Source organism: Peromyscus maniculatus, chromosome 8 (genome assembly GCF_049852395.1).
Source record: "Peromyscus maniculatus bairdii isolate BWxNUB_F1_BW_parent chromosome 8, HU_Pman_BW_mat_3.1, whole genome shotgun sequence".
Lineage (NCBI taxonomy): Eukaryota > Metazoa > Chordata > Mammalia > Rodentia > Cricetidae > Peromyscus > Peromyscus maniculatus.
In genome coordinates this window covers 14,045,820-14,068,186 of record NC_134859.1, presented here as the reverse complement: position 1 = coordinate 14,068,186, position 22,367 = coordinate 14,045,820, and the positions used below count along the sequence as shown (strand labels likewise).

General features: G+C 42.3%; 2 protein-coding genes across 3 annotated transcripts in view; one reads left to right on the top strand and one right to left on the bottom strand.

The window, feature by feature from the left end:
• The window catches only part of Lcp2 (lymphocyte cytosolic protein 2), a 44,269-nt gene extending 32,299 nt beyond the window's left edge, over nucleotides 1-11,970 (top strand). Inside the window, exons 12-21 of the mRNA XM_006978894.4 lie at nucleotides 116-135; nucleotides 240-356; nucleotides 1,679-1,709; nucleotides 2,146-2,158; nucleotides 2,834-2,963; nucleotides 4,769-4,818; nucleotides 6,584-6,678; nucleotides 7,393-7,470; nucleotides 9,018-9,173; nucleotides 11,266-11,970. Of these exons, the coding sequence (XP_006978956.2) occupies nucleotides 116-135; nucleotides 240-356; nucleotides 1,679-1,709; nucleotides 2,146-2,158; nucleotides 2,834-2,963; nucleotides 4,769-4,818; nucleotides 6,584-6,678; nucleotides 7,393-7,470; nucleotides 9,018-9,173; nucleotides 11,266-11,388 (813 nt within the window). The 3' untranslated portion in view covers nucleotides 11,389-11,970. The remainder of the gene's footprint in view (nucleotides 1-115; nucleotides 136-239; nucleotides 357-1,678; nucleotides 1,710-2,145; nucleotides 2,159-2,833; nucleotides 2,964-4,768; nucleotides 4,819-6,583; nucleotides 6,679-7,392; nucleotides 7,471-9,017; nucleotides 9,174-11,265) is intronic.
• A 2,697-nt stretch (nucleotides 11,971-14,667) lies between these two features.
• On the bottom strand, nucleotides 14,668-18,878 carry C8H5orf58 (chromosome 8 C5orf58 homolog). Of its 2 annotated transcripts, none has more exons than XM_015997612.3 (3): nucleotides 18,728-18,878; nucleotides 17,028-17,121; nucleotides 14,668-14,924 (listed from the first exon to the last, which is right to left on the bottom strand). In XM_015997612.3, exons 2-3 carry the CDS (start codon nucleotides 17,119-17,121, stop codon nucleotides 14,776-14,778), a joined length of 243 nt encoding a protein of 80 aa, XP_015853098.1. In that variant the 5' UTR covers nucleotides 18,728-18,878; the 3' UTR covers nucleotides 14,668-14,775. The 2 variants fall into 2 exon arrangements, with proteins under 2 accessions (XP_015853098.1, XP_042139647.1); XM_042283713.2 differs by lacking the exon at nucleotides 18,728-18,878 and adding an exon at nucleotides 18,361-18,473.
• Nucleotides 18,879-22,367: the final 3,489 nt, after the last annotated feature.

Sequence of the window (22,367 nt, the reverse complement as noted above, 5' to 3'; positions counted from 1 at the left end):
GTAAGCTGTTTTTCTGGTTGGTTTGTCGTTTTAGTTTTCATTTTGATTTTTTTGGTCTTGTCCTTATTCTTTGGAGAGTGCTGGACCCTCACATGTCTTCTCTAATGTCTTACAGCCCTCAGCCCCCGTGGGAAGGTAAGCCTCTATTGTACTGAATCCAGCCCCAGAGTTCCCCTGCAGCTCTCTGCCCAGTTAAAGTGGTTTCTTACAAATAAATCCTTTCTCTGTACACTCAGCAGGACTCTCGGGGAGCATTTACCCAAGATACAAAAGCCTCCTTTACCACCAGCCATGGACAGACACGAAAGGAATGAAAGGAGTGGACCCTTAACAGCCAAGAAGCCACCGGTTCCAAAGTAATCATCCTGCTCCGCCTGCAGAGGGCCTTTGAACTCCCAGTACTTGGGAGGGCGGGCGAGGACACCTTCCCTTGCTGGTTAGATGAAAAGTAGAGAGGTCTGCGAAGAGAATGGAATCGAGCTGAGGAGCGAGTAGAAGTACTTAGTGGGGATTACAGGGTGGCTGCTGTGGGAGACCTTGTCTGAAGCAGGGTCTCGTTTTTGTTGGGTTTTCTCTACCTTTGTCAGACTGCAGCCTGAACAGCACGGATGCTGTATTTGTCGCTTTTTGTCATGAGGGAGCAGAGAAGGACTGGGTGGGGGTTTCTAGGCCAGCATTAGTCTCCTTCTTACTGCTCAACCACTTTCCCAACCACAGGAGACCGAGCTTGGCTCTAGCAGCTTTACCTCTGCTCTAATAAAATCATGTATGGTCTATTTACCAAACGACACAAGTGTACCCGGGTTTGTTGTGGGCCAGCCAGGCTACTTGGGGAGGGAACAGTGAGGTTCATTATCTCATCTGTCTATCAAGATTCATAACCACCGCCCTGGCTTGGCTGTTGAGTGGATTTAGTCAGGACTAGGGCTAGGGTGTGCCAGGAAAATCCTCTGTCGTTGACTTCCATAACATTTTAATGCATTATTTAACAAAACCAAAATATAGGAAAAACAATCATATTTGCTAAAATATCAAAACTTTCAACCAAACGGGAAGAACTGAAGGATGATAGGAGAAACATCTGGCATTAGCTATTCAACAAATTGTTCTTCTCTTTCCTAGCTTCTTTCCCCTCTCCCAGGAAGTGCAGACGCCTCTGCGGCCCTTAGATAGCTATTGTCAAAGCTGTTGGGCTGACTTCTTCTGTGTCAATGGCCTATTGGAAAAGCCCAGAACAGGGACCTTTGCCAACTGTTTTCTTATTACTTGAAGGGCAGACCCTGTGGTGTCTGGTTTAAAACCTCAGCAAAGAAGAATATTACTGAAAATGTTTTTATTTGCTTGGAAAAACATCTACTCAGTGAAATTTAATAGCTACTAAAAGCTGACTAAACATATATATATATATATATATATATATATGTATAATTATGTAATTATTTGCTACAGTAGCTCTGAAGAACAAAGGTTTGCCTAGCTCAGCTTGCAATGATAACAGAGCATCCTGTGGCCAAATTTCCCTTCTCTCCTCCCCAGCATTTCTGCTGGCATTTGCAACTTCCCCTTGGGCCACGGTTCAGTGGGTTTTATTTCTCCTTGTGCAATTTACTGAAATTATCTTCTGGGGATGGCTCTTTGAAACTCTTGATGCTCACTTCTGTGATCTAATTCATTTCAGGCATGGACGGGGACCAGACAGAAGAGAGACTGTAAGTGTGAAATGTCATTTAATAAATGCTTGGCACAGAGGCTACCAGTGTAGGGTCTGGGGAGGAGAGACTCCATCTGCCCTGCTCTCATCTGAAGTCAGGTAATGAGAGCAAGACCTCCAAAGAGTCTGTTAAATACCAGTGTCTGCAGCTTTGCTGAGCTCCTCAGGCTGAATAGCCTTGCTCCTGTCCCCCTGAGAGGTCCTGGGTAGCTGGCTTCTTGGCAGTCTCATTCCCAAGGGTAATAGCAAGGAGACTGGGGGTCAGGAATGGAGGAAGGGGTCAGGAAGATGTTGCAGAGTCTAAATCTCACACAAAAGTTTCCAACCTGCCTCTTCTCCTTTGAAAACCTCCACAGCTCACAAAAGAGAGGGTTAGTGTTGATGGATGCTACTTTGATGATAAGTTAATATCTCTTACTATTTTTCCCTTACAGGATGAAGATGATGGTATGTCTAGAGATCTTTTTTATAATCTATTATCATTTATTAAAACTTCTATTCTCTCATTTTTTCTGATCAGCCATTTAAATAGAATTATTGAGTATGGAACCCTACATGTCAAATCAAAATAAACAGACATATATCAATTGCTACACCTCATGGCTGTAGTAAAATGGAATCACTTGGTTGGTTTACCAAGGGAAACTTAGGTTCATGTGTTCAGAACACCCAACTGTGCAGAAAGTTGCATATATGTCTTGATAGAAAAGTTTTTAATATTTATACCCTCTTACATACATGGGTACAGAATCAGTAACTGTGGATAAACAAAATAGCATGTGATTTTGGCTTGCAAATGACAAAATAAAAATTATAAATCATCTCTGAAATTCACAAGTTTCCCATTAACAATTTTCTGCCAAGTAAGTAGTTTAAAAGTAAAATGAAAAATCTACTATAGAGAACAACAATTTTAAGTGCATTCCAAGGTGGTGAATTATCTAGAAAAAAAATATGAGGTAGGTTATCTTCCTACCATTTGCTAATTATACCTGAACTTTTGGATTTTTGTCTCTCTATATCACCTGGTTTTGGGTTTGGGTTTGGTTTAAGCTGGGGAGGTACTCTGAATGTCCCCAGATTTGAATTCTGACTATTCATTTTTCTCTTCTTCCCCCACAGTGCATCAAAGACCTCTGCCCCAGCCATCACTACCTTCTATGAGCTCCAACACATTCCCTTCAAGATCTGCCAAGCCCAGCCCCAAGCACACATTCCCATTGTCTCACGGGCCGGGAGCCTTCTCAGAAAGGTTGGTGGCTGAGTCCCTCAGTTCTAACTAAGCATAATGTCTGGGGCTTGTGTTCTAGCTTCATGTCTGTCGCTTTGACAAATTCTCTGACAAAAAGCAACATAGCAGAGAAAGGGTTTGTTTTCTTTTACATCCTAAGGTTCTAGTCCAACACTGCAGGAAAGCTGAGACGGGAACTCAAGAAGCTAGTCACGTCATATCCACAGGCCAGAGCATGGAGAAATGAATGCATCCATGCTATCTGCCTGCTTTTTCCCTGGCTGGCTTTCTTCATTCATATACAGTCCAGGTCCTAGCCCATGAAATAGTGTACTTCCGGTGGGCTGGATCCTCCTACCCCAAGTAACCATCAAGACAATTCCCCACAGATCCACCCACAGGCCAATGTGATCTAGATAATTCCTCAGTTGAAACTGTCTTCCCAGGAGATCTTAGGCTGGGTCACATTTAACAGTTACAACTAACCAGTTCAGCTTAGCATTGTGGTAAATGCCGGGTAGCTTGAGCAAGAAAGAAATGAGCCATTGGGCAGAACTGTCTTTCCTCACAAGGGAAATGAGCTTGGAGGACAACCTGAAAGCCCAGTTGTTCTCAGAGTTTCTGAGCTTGAGGGGAGTGAAGGCTGACTTGTCTCAAGATTGTCCCGAGCTATGGACATGTTGACAGAAAACGGTGGGTGTTTTCACTTGCTAATTTCAAACAAACAAACATCATTAAGAAACACAGTTAACTGAAGTTCTTGGAGTCTCTCGTTCATCTTGGATGGCGAAACAGAGAATGTGCCCTGCACATGACAGGGGCCAAGCACCCATGCTCATGAGCTGTCCTCAAAAGGATTGTTTTCTCTAAAACTAGAATTTCTCAGGCATAATAAGACCATGCAGAAACAAAGGCATGGCCAGAAGAACCAAACAAGACCTAGATCATCCCTGCACAGGCAAGCCAATGGACTGCCTCAAGCTGCTCGCCAGGGCTTCTAGCCTGCTGGTCCACCAACCCTTTAGTACTCAAAAGAAGCCCAACTTCTCACCCTACATACTGTGGAAAATGGAACCACCAACACAGCCCATCCACCTCTGCCAACTCTCTGGGGGAAATTCTTAAGCCTTCCCTTTGCCCCGAGGTCTTCATGCCTTCTTTCTGTTCATTCCTCCAGCCGGTTTTCTCTACTGCTATGTCCAATTGGGCGCATTATCTCACACATGGCTCTAATACATCTTTTGTTCTTGAAAACTGCCAAGAAGATCAAGTGTGCAGAGCAGACATTTACTATGTGGGCTAATGGCTGGTGGTAGTGCATCATAGCATAGAGGGAACAGATAGCATCCCAGGGCCTCCACAGATTTCCTTTCCCATCCCAGCCTTGCAAATGTATCTCAGATGCAATGCAGCAGCACCCAGAACTTTCTCCCCCCTCTCCCCACCCTCTTCTTGCAGACCAGTAGCTCCTGGCATTTTACTGTTTGCATGCACACTGATTAGTGTGTCTTCCTTCTTAGCCATTCTATAGACTCAAAGACCTCAAACCACAGCCCCATTTTAAAAGTGACTTTTAAATTTAGTTTATGAGCTTTATTTTTATTGTTGTTTGCCTTTGGTTTGTGAAACTTGTTAGACTTTGTCCATCTTGGGACATCAGTAAAGTACATCAAATAAGTTTCCCCCTTCCCTCTTCCATGATGCCAGGGAGGTGTGGTGGACAGCAATAACAAAGCAAGAAGCATCTACAGTCTTCAACCCAGCTCCCCAGTCAGGTCCCATCATGCCAAACCAGCTTAAAGCTTGTTCTTTTTCTGTTTCTACAGTAACATTGGCTTGCAGCAGAGTGCCTCCCTGCCTCCATACTTCTCTCAAGGTTTGTATATGTTTACGATCTCTGCCTACCAATATGTCCATATGGTTACAGTATAATGTGTCTCAAAGCCTTTAGGCGAAGGCTTTTCCCTAAAAGTATATGACTTCTTCATGTCTACAAGGTACCAAGGGCTGTTGGAATGAGACACTACATAAAATCCCTCTCTCTCTCTCTCTCTCTCTCTCTCTCTCTCTCTCTCTCTCTCTCTCTCTCTCTCTCTCCACCAGCAGGCATGCCTTAATCCCTCATCTTCCCACCGAGTGCTATGTCCCTGATGGTTTGATAAAGAGCTCAGAGCAGTGCTTCACTTCCTTGTCTCAGCAATGAATCTGCTCTCAGGTTGTGAATTGGGAAGCATATTCAAAATACAAATTACAAGAACCCAGCCCCAGAGATTCTGAATCAAACCAGATATGGTGGCTCAAACTTGTAATCTCCACCATGGGAGGTGGATTAAGAGTCTAAGACTAAATAAATAAATAAAGTGTAAGACCATCTTAATAAGCTAAAGAGCAAGTTTGCAGCCACCCTGGGCTACATGAGCTCATGCCTCAGAAAAACAACAAAAGTTTCTGATTTAGTGGGAGAGTCCAGAGGCTTTCCTTTTCCAATGATGCTGCCACTGAGTGTCTGCTGTAAGTGTTCTCAATGTTCAGTGTATGAACAGACGCCTGGGAATCATGTCAAAGTGGATCTAATTCAGAAGGGCTGGGTGTCACCCGAGACTTTGCATTTCTAGCAAGTTCCCACCGGACATTGATGCTATTGGTCTAGTTCTAGCAAAGGTCTGTGAGACAGGACTGCACTGGGATGATTTTTAAAGCAAGTGAGCAATTGATGGCACCCTCTAGTCCAACAGTTCTCCATCTTGGGGGACTGCAAAATCAAAACAAACTGAAAAACCACAGCCAACAGTGGCTCTGAAACAACACTCTTCTCCAGGCCTTCCCTCTTGCTCTGTGAAGACACCGAGGGCATAATGTCTCCTCACTGCTGCCATGTGTGCGCTCGCACATTGTTGGTCCACATGTGCTGTGATGGCAGGCATCTATGAAAGGTCTGCTTTTTGCATGTTCTTATTGAGGCCCATAGCCAAACAATGTGGCTGTTTTTATAGATGAGGCCACACTATGTTGTATGCATGTTTAGGGGTTTACTGAAATGTCGGGGTCTTTTCTCAAAGTTCCACTGGCATGGTATGGAACACAGCCCAAAGAGCCCTCATGGTTTGAAAGAGGAAGAAATTATTTGTCCAACCTCATATTCTTTTTTTTAAAAATTAATTAATTTATTTATTTTACATCTTGGCTGGTTCCCCTCCCTCCTCTCCTCCCAGCCCCTCCCCCACCCTGTCCCTTTGTCCCCCCCACCCCACCCCAATCCATTCTTCCTCTACTTCTGTTTAGGAAAGGACAGGTTTCCAATGGATATCAACAAAACACAGCATATCAAGTTGTAGTAAGACTAAGCATCTCCCCACGTATTAAGGCTAGAAGACCTAGTATGAGGAAGAGAGTCCCAAAAACCAGTAAGAGTCAGAGCCAGCCCCTGCTCCTGCTGTTAGGAGTCCCACAAGAGGGCCAACCCACACAACTGTAACATATGCAGAGGGCCTAGGTCAGTCCCATGCAGGCTCCCTATAACCTCATATCCTTGAAAAGATGAATGCCCCCACTGCCATGGGAACATCTGTGATGGATGTGCTATGAGATGAGAAAACAATGACCTACAATAAATTAATTTCCAAAATATTTTGCTTTGAAAGGTCTCAGCAACAGACCACCTCTCAGAAATGAAGGTAGAAACTTACCCTTGCCAGTTCCAAACAGGCCGCAGCCTCCATCTCCTGGGGATGAAGAGGTAATACAGCTGTTTCTAATTTCTTGCCTTTCTCCCTAGCCAAGGGACCAGATTCTCCCTAGCAAAGGACCATAAGAAATGCTCATCAACCCCTCTGCTGTATTTGTGTCTGCTGTTAGTTTCGTTTATTGCACTTAATTAAGAGCACAGCTGTGTAGCTCAGTGGTCAAACCTTTGCCTAGCATTGGGTGAAGCCCTTCCCTAGATTGACAGCACCAAAATAAATAAACCAAAAACTGAGGGGAAGATGTAGATGAAAACTAATGTTTTCTTTAGTGTTCTTTCACAGTCTTCCAGGGGCATTAGGAAATGAGAAAAATAATCCCATTTTTTTTTTCATCTATTTCCTGGTTTATAGCCTTGAACAAGCAAGTCTCCTAGTTGCTCCATTAAAACAAATTTTTCATTAAGTATGTTACTACTATATAATAAGCAGAAGAAGTTCGTCTATCTCTGTCTTTCCAGATGAAAGTTTCCATTATATAAGGGAGGCTCCTTCCTTTTGCAGTCAGTGAAATGATAAGGAAGCAGTTTGCACAAAATGCCTTCCATGTAGCCCCATCTAAGTGATTCAAGTCAAGAAAACAAATGTTTCAAAGCACAGAGAATTGAGGAGTGATTTATGGGAAATATTAGGGTTTTTTTCCTTTTCATTTTTTTCACTTTGCTTATGTAACTACAGAACTTACAGTGCTTTTTAAAATTTATTTGCAGACTTCACTAGATGAAGAGTGGTACGCCTCATATATTACCCGACCAGAGGCAGAAGCTGCTCTTAGGAAGATAAACCAGGTATCATCCTACAGTTTATTTTTATGCAGTTATAAATGTTAGAGGAGAAGGGAAAGGGTATAGATATGCACTGGGACTCAAGTATGAGCTAGCTGCTGTTCCTGCTGCTAGGTGCTGTTCCTTTAAGAGCCATTAGTACTACCATCCTACCCACTAGCATCCATAGACTGTTACCTCCAAGCCATCACTATACGTCAGTTGGCAAATATTAGGCAGTTTCGTTAATGAATGTGTCTCTTTTTGGTCAAAGGAATCATGCATTTCAGACATCTTACTAGTTCATCTTCCTCTTAACACTCTGTCACCATTCAAATTCACGGGAAAGACCCATGTTGAAGGCATATCTTCAAAGTCTTCTAGAAATGTCTAGAAATCTTAATGCTATAAAGTCTTAACCGAGGTCCAGTACTGACCCCTAGCCCTGAGTCCCTTGACCAGAGATGGGAGAACGACCCTTCATCTTTCACACTGTAAAGGCTACAGCAGCCATTTTCAGTCTCAGCAGCAGATTTGGTCATCTGGGGTTTTTGTTTGTTTTTTAATCCAGGTTTGTGAGTTTTGGGGAGATTGTTTTAATAAGTGGCAGTGCAAGGTGGGCTGAAGGAATCTTCAGACTCCCCAGGTGACTCTGAATTCAAGCCAAGCCTGTGACTCACTGGTCCAGAGAGGTTTCTTTAGCAGATATGTTCTGACTGGGTCAATTAAGTACGAATAAAGGAACAAAGGAACATCGTTCTTGCATATTGATGGCTATTTAAAACCCATTCTAATTAAGTACATAGAGGAGAGAGTGATTTACATTAGTTTTACTAATTAGCTCTATTTTAATATTAGATCTTTGTCATGTCTTATTACATTGCAATAATTCTTGTATGATAATTTAAAGTACAGAACAAATCACATTTCATAAAGTATTGGGGAAAAAGGTGACAAGAACACAGGAAGTTCACATTCTCTTTTGTTCAGGTGAGAAATGGGTGAAAACTAAATACAACAAATGTGTAGGGTAAAGGAGGTGCACTTCATAGGCAAAAAGTGTATTCTGAGTAAAGATATACAAAGGGAAGTTTAGACAATTAACAGATATGAACAGGTATATAGTAAGTGAGCCACCTTATGTCTTATGGCTCTTTACTCACCTACTAATTGTTTTTATTACTGAAAAAGATTTATACTAAGAAGCTTCAAAAGCAGGTGGTAGTGACACATGCCTTTAATGCTAGCACTCGGGAGTCAGAGGCAGGTAGATCTCTGTGAGTTCAAGGCCAGCCAGGGCTACACAGAGGAACACTGTCTCCACAAACACAAACAAAAACAAACAACAACAAAAAAGCTCCAAATATGTTAACTTGGAAAACTTCAGATGCAATCTCAGTTGTCTTTCTTAATAATCAAAAGATCCAGGGTACCTGGGGTCCCCAGCTGTGGGGAGAACTCAATGTCAATTGACAAGTGACAGCTTTGTAGGCCCCTAGAGGCTTGTCTCTTACAAGCAACAAGGACTGACTTTCACTGATCCCATTAACAACAAGCACCTATTCTTCTAGGATGGCACTTTCCTGGTTAGAGATAGTTCTAAGAAAACAGTAAACAATCCATATGTTCTCATGGTGTTGTACAAAGACAAAGTTTACAACATTCAGATCCGTTACCAGGAGGAAAGTCAAGTATACTTGTTGGGGACTGGACTTCGAGGAAAAGAGGTAAGGACTTCATGCTTCACTCTTTCCCCAAATTTATGCTGTATAGCAACCACGCAGTTAAATCACATGCTATATAGCAACTATGCAGTTAAATTGCATGCTGTCTAGCAACCATGCAGTTAAAACACATGGTGTATAGCAACTATGCAGTTAAATTGCATGCTGTCTAGCAACCATGCAGTTAAAACACATGGTGTATAGCAACAATGTAGTTAAATTGCATGCTGTCTAGCAACCATGCTGTTAAATCACATGGTGTATAGCAATGATGCAGTTAAACTGCATGCTGTATAGCAATGATGCAGTTAAAACACATGGTGTATAGCAATAATGCTGTGCAATCACATGCAGTATAACAATGATACTGTTAAACAACTTTACTGAAGCTCTCCACTTACTGAAGGAAAGAAGACAAATACTCTGAGTTATTTACTCCACTAGAGGGGTCTTCTTGTATTTTCATTCTAAATAATCCAATATCATAGACATAACCCACTGTGGTGCCTGGGACTGAACCTGGGGTCTTGTACACATCAGTCAGGTGCTAACACAGAGCTCTGTTTCTGGTCCTGAAGTGTAACTTTTAAAATAAATAAATAAATAAATAAATAAATAAATAAATAAATTAAAAATATATTTATAAAGTGTCAAAGGCAATATCATCTATTTTGATTTCTTTTGATATAATTTCAAGGTAAGACTATGGTTTGCCTATAAAACTTTATTTAAAATACCATCACAGGGGCTGGGGAGATAGCTTAAAAATTGAGTACTTGCTACTTTTGCAGAGGACTGGGGTGGGGCATTCTTTCTATTCCCAGGATACACATTGGGTGGCTCACAATCTCCTGTAACTCCAGTTCCAGGGGCTCTGATGCCCTCTTCTGGCCTCCATGGGTACCTGCATGCACATGGTACACATACAGACAAGCAGGCACACATATACACATCAATAAAAAACAAAAAATTTAATTTGAAATCCCATATAAGAAAGCAGAGAAACCTAGAATTATTGCTACAGTGATTATTGGGATGCTTGGGGCATTTATTGCTAACTGAGACCTTTGTCTCTGTGAAGATGGCCATATTACCAAAGAAATTTTCCTGTTTGGACAAGTCAACTCTTTGATGTGAAAACAACCATTAGGCTACTTTTGCATACACAAAGAAAACCAGCTGAATGAAACATTAACAGAATGAGAACAATTCACTAATAATTTTAATACAAATACTTTAAATCAATGACAATGCTGAGTATAAAGAACATGATTTTGCTCATTTAGGCCATCTGTTCCCTGTCAACAAAGCAGAATATCACCAAAGGCAGAATATCACCTCCCAAGATTTCTCTTGGTCTGACATGAAAATACATGTTTCCTTAGAGGGAGGTATCTGGACAGTTTGTCTTGGAACAACTACACAATCCAGTTTAGGTAGAATTTAACTTCTGGTCACATCTAGAGGGGTGAGTGGGACTGACTGTACTGAGTGCTCTAGGTTATAGATGCAAAGATTTGGCTACTGAGCCCACATGGTGAGTGTGGAGGTGAGAGGGAAGGAACGGTAAATGCTAAAGCTTCACTTCCAGAAATGACCCCCATCTGACCTCCTGGTTCCTGAGACCTCCTAAGAGTTTGGATTGTAGAGATGTGGGGATATAGAAACCCAAGCATAAATGAAAACCAGAGACCAATACCAAGCCATGGGTGAGTCACTACAGAGGTTAAAAGGTTTTAGTTAAAAAAACAACAACAAAAAAAACCTTGTATTTTTGTGTGCACCATGGCACATGTGTGGAGATCAGAGGACAACTCGTAGGCATTAAGTTCTCTCCTCCCTCCATGTGGTTCCTTGGGATTGACTACAGGTCGTCAGGCCTCTAACTACTGAGTCATCTTGCTGGCCCAACCTAACATTGTTATCTCTTAAAATTTGTTGACTATGAGAAAATCTCTAAAGTACTTGACAAATTTTATTTTTCCCACAATTTTCCCAAACTGATTCGAATTGAAAAAAAAAAAACCCACATAATTATGAAATGTGCATTGTCCATTCCAACGTTATAACTCATCTTCCTATTTGACTTTTCCAGGACTTTCTGTCTGTATCAGATATTATTGACTACTTCAGGAAAATGCCACTGTTGCTCATTGATGGAAAAAACCGAGGCTCCAGATACCAGTGCACGCTGACATACGCTGCGGGGTGTCCATAGCAAGTTAGCCAAGCAAGTCGGTCTCCTGACTCTTGTCAATGCAGGAAGGTCAAGCGGCCTTAGGACGTGGATAAACACTTAGGACTAAAGCAAACCCTCAATGCAGGCACAGAGTTTTGCCCTTTCCTTTAAAAAGAGTTTGAAGATTGCTGAATATCCCATAATTTATTTATTTTCTTCGATGTCTGTAAAGTGCAGAAGTAATCATGCCCATATATGAAGCCTAAGAGTGCATTGCAGTACTTCATCTCAAGACATGAGATTTTTGAACAATTCATCTCAAAATACAGTACTTTACATACTACAGAAATAATGTGGGGCAAGTTTAAGAAGTACTGAAACTGATTGTTTTTGATCTCACATGTTTTATAATGAAACTTTGTCAGTCCAAGGCAACCTGTTTTTTTATACAACTTAAAACAATTAAAATTAACTTTCTGAGCAGCAATAACTTAAGAGGCTCCAGAAACATAACCCCATTCTTTCTTATTTGGTTTTGCAGGGAGTATTTTCATGTATTTTTTATTTGAGATAAATGCATGTTGGGATAACTTCCTGGAATTAAAGTTATCTTTTGCTTTACTCTTTCAGATCCTTAAAACAACTTTATTATTTGCTCCATGCTGTTATATTTTGGTTTTAAAGTAAATGTAAGCTACAAATTCTGTAAGAAAACGGTTTTAGATTCAGTGATGCAGCTTTGCTGCCAAACACGCTGGCTGTTGCTTCTCTACCACAGCCTCCTGTATCTACATCCACAGTGTACCCCTCCACTCCCGTCTTGAAAAGCATTCTCTAGTGTTGAAGATCTCCTGGGACAATGGAGCAATGCTTTGCACACACACACACACACACACACACACACACACACACTTCTAGCCCACCTCCCTACTAGATAAAACTTGTATTAGTTGACTTTCACTTAGAAAGTTTGACTTTTGCTCAGTATGGTCACTTGTTCCCGTTCCTTTGGGCCTGTGATGGTTCATACAGGACACTGAAATGGTGGCTGGGAAGCAAAAGCAAAGGAAGATTTGGTAGTCTCCTTCAAGGGCATGCACCTACTGACCTAACTCCATCTGGGCTCTCCCTCCTAAGGTCCCACCACTGCTGACTGTTGCCCTGGCTCAGGAGCAAGCCTCTAACACTGGGGCCTTTGGAAAAAACTCATCCAAACTTCAGCTCTGCTTTTCTGTCATCAACACAAGTGTGCTGTGAAACTCCTGTCTCTTCCTTCTCAGATTGACTTATAAATCATTCGCAGCACCTCAACTCTCCTTCAGTTTATAAATCACACTTAATGAAGCATACAGTTGGCTTTCTGGCTTATGTTGCTTTACCATTTTCAACTATATGGTATGGGGGTGATGCTTGTTAAGTACAAACTGTATGCCAACGTGAATTTTGCTTTTCCTGGGCTAGCAACAGGTGGTATGAAAGTCTTGGTCAGCCATGTGACCACCAGGGTACCCACCAGTACTTTACAGTGTTGCAAGTTTTTTGGTTGCAAGTGTTTTGTTTTGTTTTTCCTTTTTGGGGGGGTATGGAAATTCAATAAATTAAATAATATCTTGAGTATTTTAAGACAAAACAGAATTTGTGTTAGGCCCAATTGTGTTTAGCCCAACCACAGGCTAAAGTGTATGATCTGAACATGTTTAAGGCAGGCTAGGCTGAGCTCTGATGTTCAATAGGTACTGTCAGCAAATAAATTTTCAGTTCACAGTATTTCCCCTTGCCACTGTAAGCTTTATCAAGACATCAGTGTAGGCTGAGGAGAATTTGCAGTTCTGTTCATGTTTAGCAAGCCATAACCTAGTATTCACTGAACACTGACATGCCTTGTTCTTCTAATCCCATTCCTTCAGGACTTCTAGCATCACTGTGTGACATTTATTGACAAATGTTTTGATTTCTCTGATCTACAAAATTTTCAAGTGGAAAAGAATAGTCTATACCTTTATTTTCATAAGTTAAAGGGACCTTAGAAGTCACCAGGTTAATACACTAAGCTAAGGAATAAGTAGAATGCAGAAATGCTTAACAAATGACAGTAATGCTCTACAAAAACTCATCCTCACAAGCCCGGAGTTCTCAATTTAGGACCCAGAACTTGGGAATGCTAAAGCTGAAAACTGTATTAATTACATTTCCTCAGCAGGTGTCCAACAGGAATTTACAGCACCCGTACTGTGTAAAACACTGAGTAGGTTCTGGGGAGAGAGCAGCAGGAAACTGCAGGTATTTCTCCATCTAAAGGTGATGAAATTTAAGGACATGGTAGATCTCAAAGCATTGGTAGCTATGATGATTAAATATGTCAACTTAACTGATTTTTTTATTTTATTTTCTCAAGACAGGGTTTCTCTGTGTAGTTTTGGTACCTATGCCTGTTGTAGATCTCACTCTGAAGACCAGGCTGCCCTCGAACTCATAGAGATCCATCTGCCTCTGCCTCCAGAGTGCTGAAGGCTAGGCTCACAACCAAAACTTCACTGAATTTTAGGGTCACTTAAGGGTGTGTCAGTGAGGAGGCTTCCAGAGGGGTCCAACCGAGGAGGGAAGACCCGCCCTGAATGTGGGCTGAGTGTCCAGAGCACAGTATCTGTCTTTCTGCTTCATAATGGTGGATACAGTGTGACCAGCTGCCTCCCAGCCCACTTTCTCCTCCCTGTCAGGATCAACCATCTCTCTCAAAGTTTAAGTCCAAACCAACCCTTCCGCCCTTAAGCCGCTTCTTTACCAGGTGTTTGCTCACAGAAACAAGAAAAGTAAGTTGATGACATGACAGAAATGTATTTGAGTCTCTTAGGGTAAGGGTTACACTCCTGGGACTACAGTCACCGGAGTCTCACGTTTTCAGGAGGAGCACAACGTGTGTTTCTTTGGGTACTTCCAATTCTAGTCTTCTGCCAGCCTTACCTATCTGAACCATGGGCCTTACGACCCCAGCTGGACCTATCACCATTGCTCAGCTCTCTGCTCACGGATTAACATCCTAACAAAAGTTAGGCTATTCAGGGAGCCCTCTGAACAGAAAGCCAGTTCTTTTCAGGCCCCCAAAGGCAAGCTGTCTGCTGCTCTGCTACTACCATCTTCCACCCAGCACTTGGAGGAAGTCTGTCTACAGCAGAGAACAAGGCGAGCACGTCAAACACAGATAGGTCAATTTCCGACATCAGACTTCTAGCATTAATGGAATCAGTTTCCCTTTGAGACATTAAAAAATAAAAATAAAACAACAACAACAACAACAAAAAACAGCTTTCAAGCAGATGCTATGCTCATTTATAATTTTATATTGTTTTAAGTTATACTAATAAACTTAGTTCTTCCAGATTTTTTAAGTCAACAAAACCAGAAATTTAAAACAAATACAAAAAAAAATCAGTCAGATAAACTGATAGAGGCAAGGGCTACATCCGGTATCTCAGGCTCTTCAAATGGGTGGCTTGTTTCTGCTTCCTTGGGGTCCTCAGTCTTCTTGGGCTGACCAAAATGGAGATTGAGGTCACACAGCAGGATATGGGAGAGTTCTGTGCAAGGGAGAAGACAGAATGCCACTGGTGTCATAACAACTGTTGCTGCTGTAAGGAGCTAGCTAGTCCTAATTTCTAATGACGTTCTTCCAATATTTATGATCAGCTGCTACTGAGGTGTGACCCATTCTGACTGAAAACCATGGGTATACTAGAAAGGCCCTCCACCCATCTATTCAAATGTCCTCCTACACTGCAACATTGTGTAAACATATCTTAAACTTAGCTAACTCACATATACACACAGTGCAAAGAATAGGAGCCACCCATAAGACATTACTAAAACAGGCATCTGGTTTCAACTTTTCTTGAATCTCATTTTCTTTGGTTTTATGTGTGTGTGGTGGTTTGCCCTCCTTTGGTGGTGGCCGATTGGTCTTTGTTGACTTGACACAAACCAGTCGTATCTAGGAAGAGGGGATTTCAATTGAGGAAGTGCTTAGATCAGACTGGCCTGGACACGGGCTTTGGGGGCATTTTCCTGGTTGATAGGATGTGGATGTAGGCAGTGCCATCCCTGGGCAGGTGTCTAGAAAGCAAACGAGCAAGCCTAGAGAATCAAGCCAGTGAGCCACATTTCTCTGTGGCCTCTGCTTGAGTTTCTGTCCTGACTTCCCTTCATGATAGGCTATAAGCTGTAAGGTGGAATCAACTCTTTCCAAGTTGCTTTTGGTCGTGATGTTTAATCACAACAATAGAAAGCAGACTAAGTCAGGGTGGGTGTGAGTATGTTAGTATTTCTCTCTGTATCTCAAAAGACATGTTTTTTCTTTCGATTTCTGCCAATTGCTCCTAAAGACAACATTCTTTTACTGACTCCCCACCCCTCCAAATATACTTGAAGAATATATATGTGTGTGTGTGTGTGTGTGTGTGTGTGTGTGTGTGTGTGTGTGTGTACATACATAGATAGATACTTTTACTAACTCAACTATTTAACCTTCAGTTTTACTACTATAGGTCCTCTTCACAGCTGAATTTTGTAGGTACATCATCCCACTTTTTGGGGGGCAGGCTTGCTCCTAACTATACTTGCTTTATTTTTCTCATTTTTCATCAGGAACGTGACACCTCAAATCATGTTAGTTAGTAAATTGCTTTTCTCCCTATTCAGACCTTGGCTATTCCCTTATGGCAAGTCTCCTCTCCCAAGGTATTTCTTTATTTTGCAGTACTAGAGATTGAACTCAGAGCCTTGTGCAAGCTGAGCAAGACATCTATCATTGCTACATGGCCTTCATATTTTTATAAAGAATGGAGAACTGCTGGAGCTATCTGGATAAAGGCTTATAAAAAGATATAAGAGGCAGAAATAGTGTCTGTGTGCGGCCACCTCAGGTGTAATGATGATGAGTAGCAGTATACACAGCACAGCAGGAAGATGGAAAGAAGCTGGCTCCTGACGGATTAATTTCAGGGCTGCCCTCACTTTGGATTCTCTCCTCGTGGTGTGCATCACATAAGGTCGGTATTATGTACTTGCAGCGGCAGTCTCAGAAGTGACACAGACAGTATCTACAAACATCAGATGAAGAGAGTAGAGGTACAGACTTCAGCTAGTCCCTGAGGAACTTTCTAAAATGAAATGGGTTAATTGATGAGAGAATTCTCCAGCATGCTGGCTCAAGGAGAGCGTACCCTAGAAATAATCACAGAAATTGTATATGGCTAGGAGAAAATAAGAGACCGTATCTATGACTGACTAAACATCATGACCTTTAAGATCTATTATTACACTAAGAATATACTTAAAATGAAAACCACTTCACTTACAGAGCTAACTTTTAATTCTTGATCTGGCATAGTAGGGCTTAGTAGGGATTCATGGATAAAGACACTGAATTTTGTAGAATGGAATATAGTCATGTAATGGTGTTTAAGGAAAGGTATGTAAATTTAGAAAGATTAGATAACTTATTGGTTTCAGAAATAGGAATTCAGGCCTAGTACCTTCAAAAATACAGTTCAGATTATACTGTAGACACTTTTTAACAGGACAATTATAAGCAGTGGGAACACTACCCTAGCTGAAACACACATTGGCTCTCACATGTCTTTTATAGTAGTGACATGAAAACATGTTGTTGACTCTATCCTCACCTTTCATCTTCTTCATCTCCAAAGAAATTGTATTAATGTTCTTAATCATGGCTTCCACTTTTTGCTTGTGGTCGTGATGATTATTCTTAAACATCTGAAACAGAAACAATGTACAGGTCAGAGCTATTTACGTGTGGGGAGGGGGGCTGGTGAGATGACTGGGCAGTCAAGAGCACTTAGAGCTCCTTCGACCTAAATTCAGTTCTCAACACTCACAGTGGGCATTGGTCTCCCACAACTGCCTATAACTCTAGCTCCAGAGGATCCAATGTCCTCTTCTGGCCTCTTCAGACACCCATGCACAAATGGCACACACACACACAGTTGAAAATAAAATTATAAAAATTATTTTTAAAAATAAGGTAGGCAATTTATAAAAGAAAAATAGTTATTTTAGAACCAAAATCATTGTCTTTTCTAAATGGTTAGGCCGGTTATAAGCTAGGGAAGCATCAACTTTTTGTTTTTCCAGGTTTCAAATGGAATTGCACTTGAAAACAATTGCATATAGAATTCTTAGGGTGAAGTTTCTTCTTTATCAAACCACATCCACAAGATGGGGCCCTTACAATAGAAACAAGTCCCCTCTACAGAAATCCTCAACATTTCTAAACTACCTTACAATTTAGCAATTGTGTAGATTTCCTAATTTTATGTTTATTCATTGTCTCTTACTCTTGAATGACAGTGCCCACTTGTAATTTCTTTAAAACTAAAATATTTATTATTTATTGACAAGGATAAGCGCTTGGTTGTCTGAAATGTATAAACCACCATGTTGTGCTATATACAGTACAGTAAATGTCTAACCAGGACTGTGTACAGTGAAATGGCTCACTAGATACTAACCTTTTAGTCAAACCTGGCAAAACGACTTGGAAAAATAAACCACAATTAGCCCAGGCAATGCCTCCCATGTAAAAGTTGGGTAGTTACACCTCAGCATTGCTTGTGCAGGATAATTAAACTAACCTCCAAGTTAGACCTTGTCTTTGGACTTTTCCTGAATTCCAGTCATTTATCCTATTTTTCCCTCACTCCCTTTACAGCAGCTGGAAAAACTCTTTTCCAGACATAATAGAACACACTTTGCACCCACCTCTAAGCCCCTGAATATTAAAACAAGAATGCCAATAACAATCTCACTTGGACATGCCAAACCCGGGACTCTGGTTTGAGGGGGAAAAAAGAAACACGGTTTTAAAAAGTGTAAAACTTAATGAATAATGAAAAACCCTGAACATGAAACTAATAGGAGTGCCCTGAGCCCCGCTCAGTGTCAGAGGGCTTAGGGCGCCCGAATCCCACGGGGCTGGCGGCAGCTCAGCTTTACCGTTATTCAAATGACGCTGAACTGGGCACAGAGGATCCGTGCCTGAGGACTAGACAGCGTCAAGGCCAACACGGCGGGCATGGGGGGCGTGACGTCACTAACGCCCTTGCCCCCAGGGCCCGTCCCAGCCCTCAACCCTGGGCTGGTTCTGCTCAGAAGCCTTCCTCCTGAGCCCCACCCACACCCCCGAGGACCGCTCCTCTCCGGGGGTCACCGCGTTCCCCCTGCCTAACCCCTGCTCAGCGGCCGAGGGCAGGCCTAAGGCAGCCTGGAAGTTTCCACGGCCCTCATCCACCCTCCGGGTTCTCCGCCCACCCCGCAGCCCGGAAGTTAGCCTGGTGACTGAATGGCTTCAAATAACTCTCACCTTTCCAAGTGGTCACCACAAATAAAAGCCTCGTCACCTTCAACGGACCCAGTGCGGAGAGACCCTCAACAGCCAGCCAACTCAACGCTAGGTGTGGAGAGATGGCGGGGAAAACCAGGACAGGCTTCCTGATTGGCCAGCGTCTCTGCCTACATGATTGGCTAGCGTCTCTGCCTATAGCATTCCGATTGGGTAGTTTCTTTCACCTATGGCATTCTGGGAATTGTAGTCTTAAATAAGCAACTCAACGGAAGATCCTGGATTCTAAGCTGCAAGTGACTCCTCCTAAGAGGACCAACAAGGCCTCCTTGGCATTTTCTGTTTCCTAGGTGCCGACTTATTTTGTGTTCTCTTTCCACAGTGCAGTGCTGGAGCTAGGGGCAGACTCTAGACTGACGGTTTGGCTTTGAAGCGGACTTGACCACTCCTTCAGTTGCATAGATACAGATAAACGTGTAACCATTCTGAGACCAAACCCCCTCCTCCATCTTATAGAGCAATAAAAACTATCTTGGAATAATATTTTGAGGGCTGAAATAATTCATCAGAGGTGTTTGGTGAGTGGTAACTGTCCCATTCATAACAGTTTGCTTTTTTCCTTTTTTTTTTTTTTTTTTTTTTTTTTTTTTTTTTTTTTTTTTTTTTTTTTTGTTCTCCTGAAAGATGGTTTCTCTGTGTAGCCCTGGCTGTCCTGGAACTCACTTTGTAGACCACTCTGGCCTTGAACTCACAGAGATTCTCCTGCCTCTGCTGAGATTAAAGGCATTTGCCACCACCGTCCAGCTTGCTGGTGTCATTCTTATAAATTTTTCTGATGAGTAGGATACAGAAGAGCTGACAGATATGGTGGTTTCTTGCCAAGTGGAGAAGCTGGGATTCCAGCCATCTTTGCTTGCTTCCAAGAGGAATCCCTGCCACTACAAGTTTAGGAACTGGCCCAGGCATTTGACCTGGTGTTGTGGGTTATTATCCTAGACCTGCTGAGACCTTAGGTCTCCAGCACCCGGTGCCAGACAACACTCTGTTCTCCCCAGGCCGCTCACACACTACAGGTGAGCCTTATTGAATCAGTGCCTCCCTGACAAGCCACAGCACAGTCTGTTGGTCATTTTAAATTGTGTTTACCTTCAGTTTAACAATGTAGAATGTGTCTGAGGTTGAGTTCATTAGATGAGGAAAGGCAACAAAAATGGGACAGTATTTTACATTAGGTGAGCTTGCCTCTTCAGAGCCTGGTTTTTGTTTAAATGGGTTCCCATTGGTCAGGAAAGTAGCACAAACAGACTTCCATCTGACTGGAATCAGAAAGATGGAAAGAATTGCAAGAGGAGTCACTCACCATGAGCACATGTTGTTTGATGCCCATGTGTCTCATACAAGCATCCTTCATATCACTAGTGAGATTTGTCCTTGCATTTGGGGATCCCAGGTTGGCTGCTCTCTAACAATCCTTTCCTTTCTAAGGCTTCCTAATCCTCCGTGTGCTAGATATAAACTTTCAGATTCCTAGAGACAGCCTTCCCAAATCAGCCCTCCTCAGTGCTGTGGTTTCACACAGTTTCCTGTGCCAAGACTCCCCTCACTTAGTATTTTTAACATAACCACTTGATGCCTTGCTTCTGTTTGGTACTCTGAGGTAGGAGAATGTAAGTAGACACTAAAGAATTGACAATGGATGTTCTTTGAGCTCACTGTGTGTCATGTGTTGTGTTAGGAGCTTAACTCTGACAGCTCTGAAGCAGCTATTATCCCAGTTACATAGAAAAAGCAGCTTATTCTCACACAGCTGAATTCCTGCCCTGCTCAAAGGTCCATAGCCAGGAAATGGCAGACCCACAGAATTCATCATGTATCTATGAATTTGGTCCTTCTGTTATTTTCTCTACACCGTTATGGCTGCCTCCTAGGCCACATTACCACCTGCTGGGCTAGACTTTATCCCTCTCAGATTCCTGTGTTGGAATGATAGCCCCCAGCACTTCAGAACGTGACTCTATTTGGAGTGACTTTAAAGATATGTTTGTGCATTAAAACAGAGGTGTTAAGATTGGACCCCATCACCTCTTAACAGTACCTTGTACGGAGAGGAACCCAGGAATGTTCACACACACAGAGTAAAGATCATTTGAGGACACAGCAGGAAGGAGGCCAAAGCTTTGCATCCCTTGGCCTGGACTTTCCAGCCTCCGGAACTCCAAGGGCTGTTTCTGCTGCTCAAGATACTCAACAGTGGTGTCTTGTTAGGACTGCCTGGCACACCAATAAACCCACCAGGGATGGTAAGTGAGCCCAGCCTGCCTCCCTGGACTTTTAGTTTTAATTGACCATTGAACTTAAATACACACATAATAATGGACACACAGGCATACAAATGTGGGGTGGCCAGCACAGAGTGAGTGACATTCGTTTTCTGAATCAAGGACATCAAAAATACAAAGTAAATAGAACTAGCACCAGCGTGTTACAAAAGCACGGATAACTTAGCATCAAAAGAACAGGAAGGACACAGCTTCAGAATAAAACTGACTTACAAGAAGAGCTTACCGTCTGTCCCCACCCCCCTTTTACTTTGAGGAGGAAACTTCACCTCAGAGCTTCGTGGTTGAATAGGTATTTTGGAAATTCCCTCCAGATAATAGCAGGAAGAAAAGGTGTGTGTGTCGGGGGGTTATTTAAGAAGAACTATTGTTTAAGTAGGTGTGCGGAGACAGCATTGGAATTGGAAAATCCTGTAAATCAAGTGGTGAGGAGGGCTGCAACTGGGTGGGATGTGGGGTTCTGAGCACACTGAACCTATTTCAGAATCCGTCTAGGGTTTTCAGTAACTGCCATTGCCTCACTTCCTGTGCTTCAAATGCCTCTTACCGGACTACCAGAAGTTTTGGTAACCTCTGTAAACCGCCCACCTACACACCGGCTCTGAATCCCTTACAGATAGACTGGAGTGACTGTCATTTGTTTTTCACAAAGAAATGACTTCATAGTTCTTTTAAATAATCATCGTAAGAGGATAGACAGATGAAGAACTCTGAAAGGTCAACTATGGCAAGCTGCTGCCTATTGTAGTGTGCTCCCTCCTTACACAGCTATGTATTCTGTCTTTGTGGAATTTTCCCCCAAGAAAATAAAACCATAAAAGCATGATCTGCTACTTACAGCTTGGGAATCTTATCGTTGAGACACACTCCCCTCCCCCTCCCCGCCAAAAAAAAAAATCTATTGTCCTTATTAACTTGGTAGCCATTGTTGATTCTAATGTTAATCAAATAAAGGAGATTTAAAAGATGGTGAATTCCCTAGAAAGAAGAAAGCTGTTGCTGAACAAGGTGATTAAGCCTTTTATGGAGCTGGGTGTGAGTCCCTCAGTTAGTTTTATTGCAAAATCCTGACAGAAAGTCTTAGTTTCCAGGAAAACCAATTGGGTAAATTACCTGACTTTTGCTGGATCTCAGGGCTTCGGTTTCTCTCCTCTGTCAGCTCATTGTCAATTAGAAGTGCTAGTCACTGTGTCTAAGGACCGATTCTCTTGGGATTCGTAACTCCCTTCTAAACACGGCTATGTACCCTCCCTGGGAACATGAATTTGGGAGGTAGCAGCCCCGAGCCCACATTATCTGAAAGGCATGAGCAGTATGGCAAA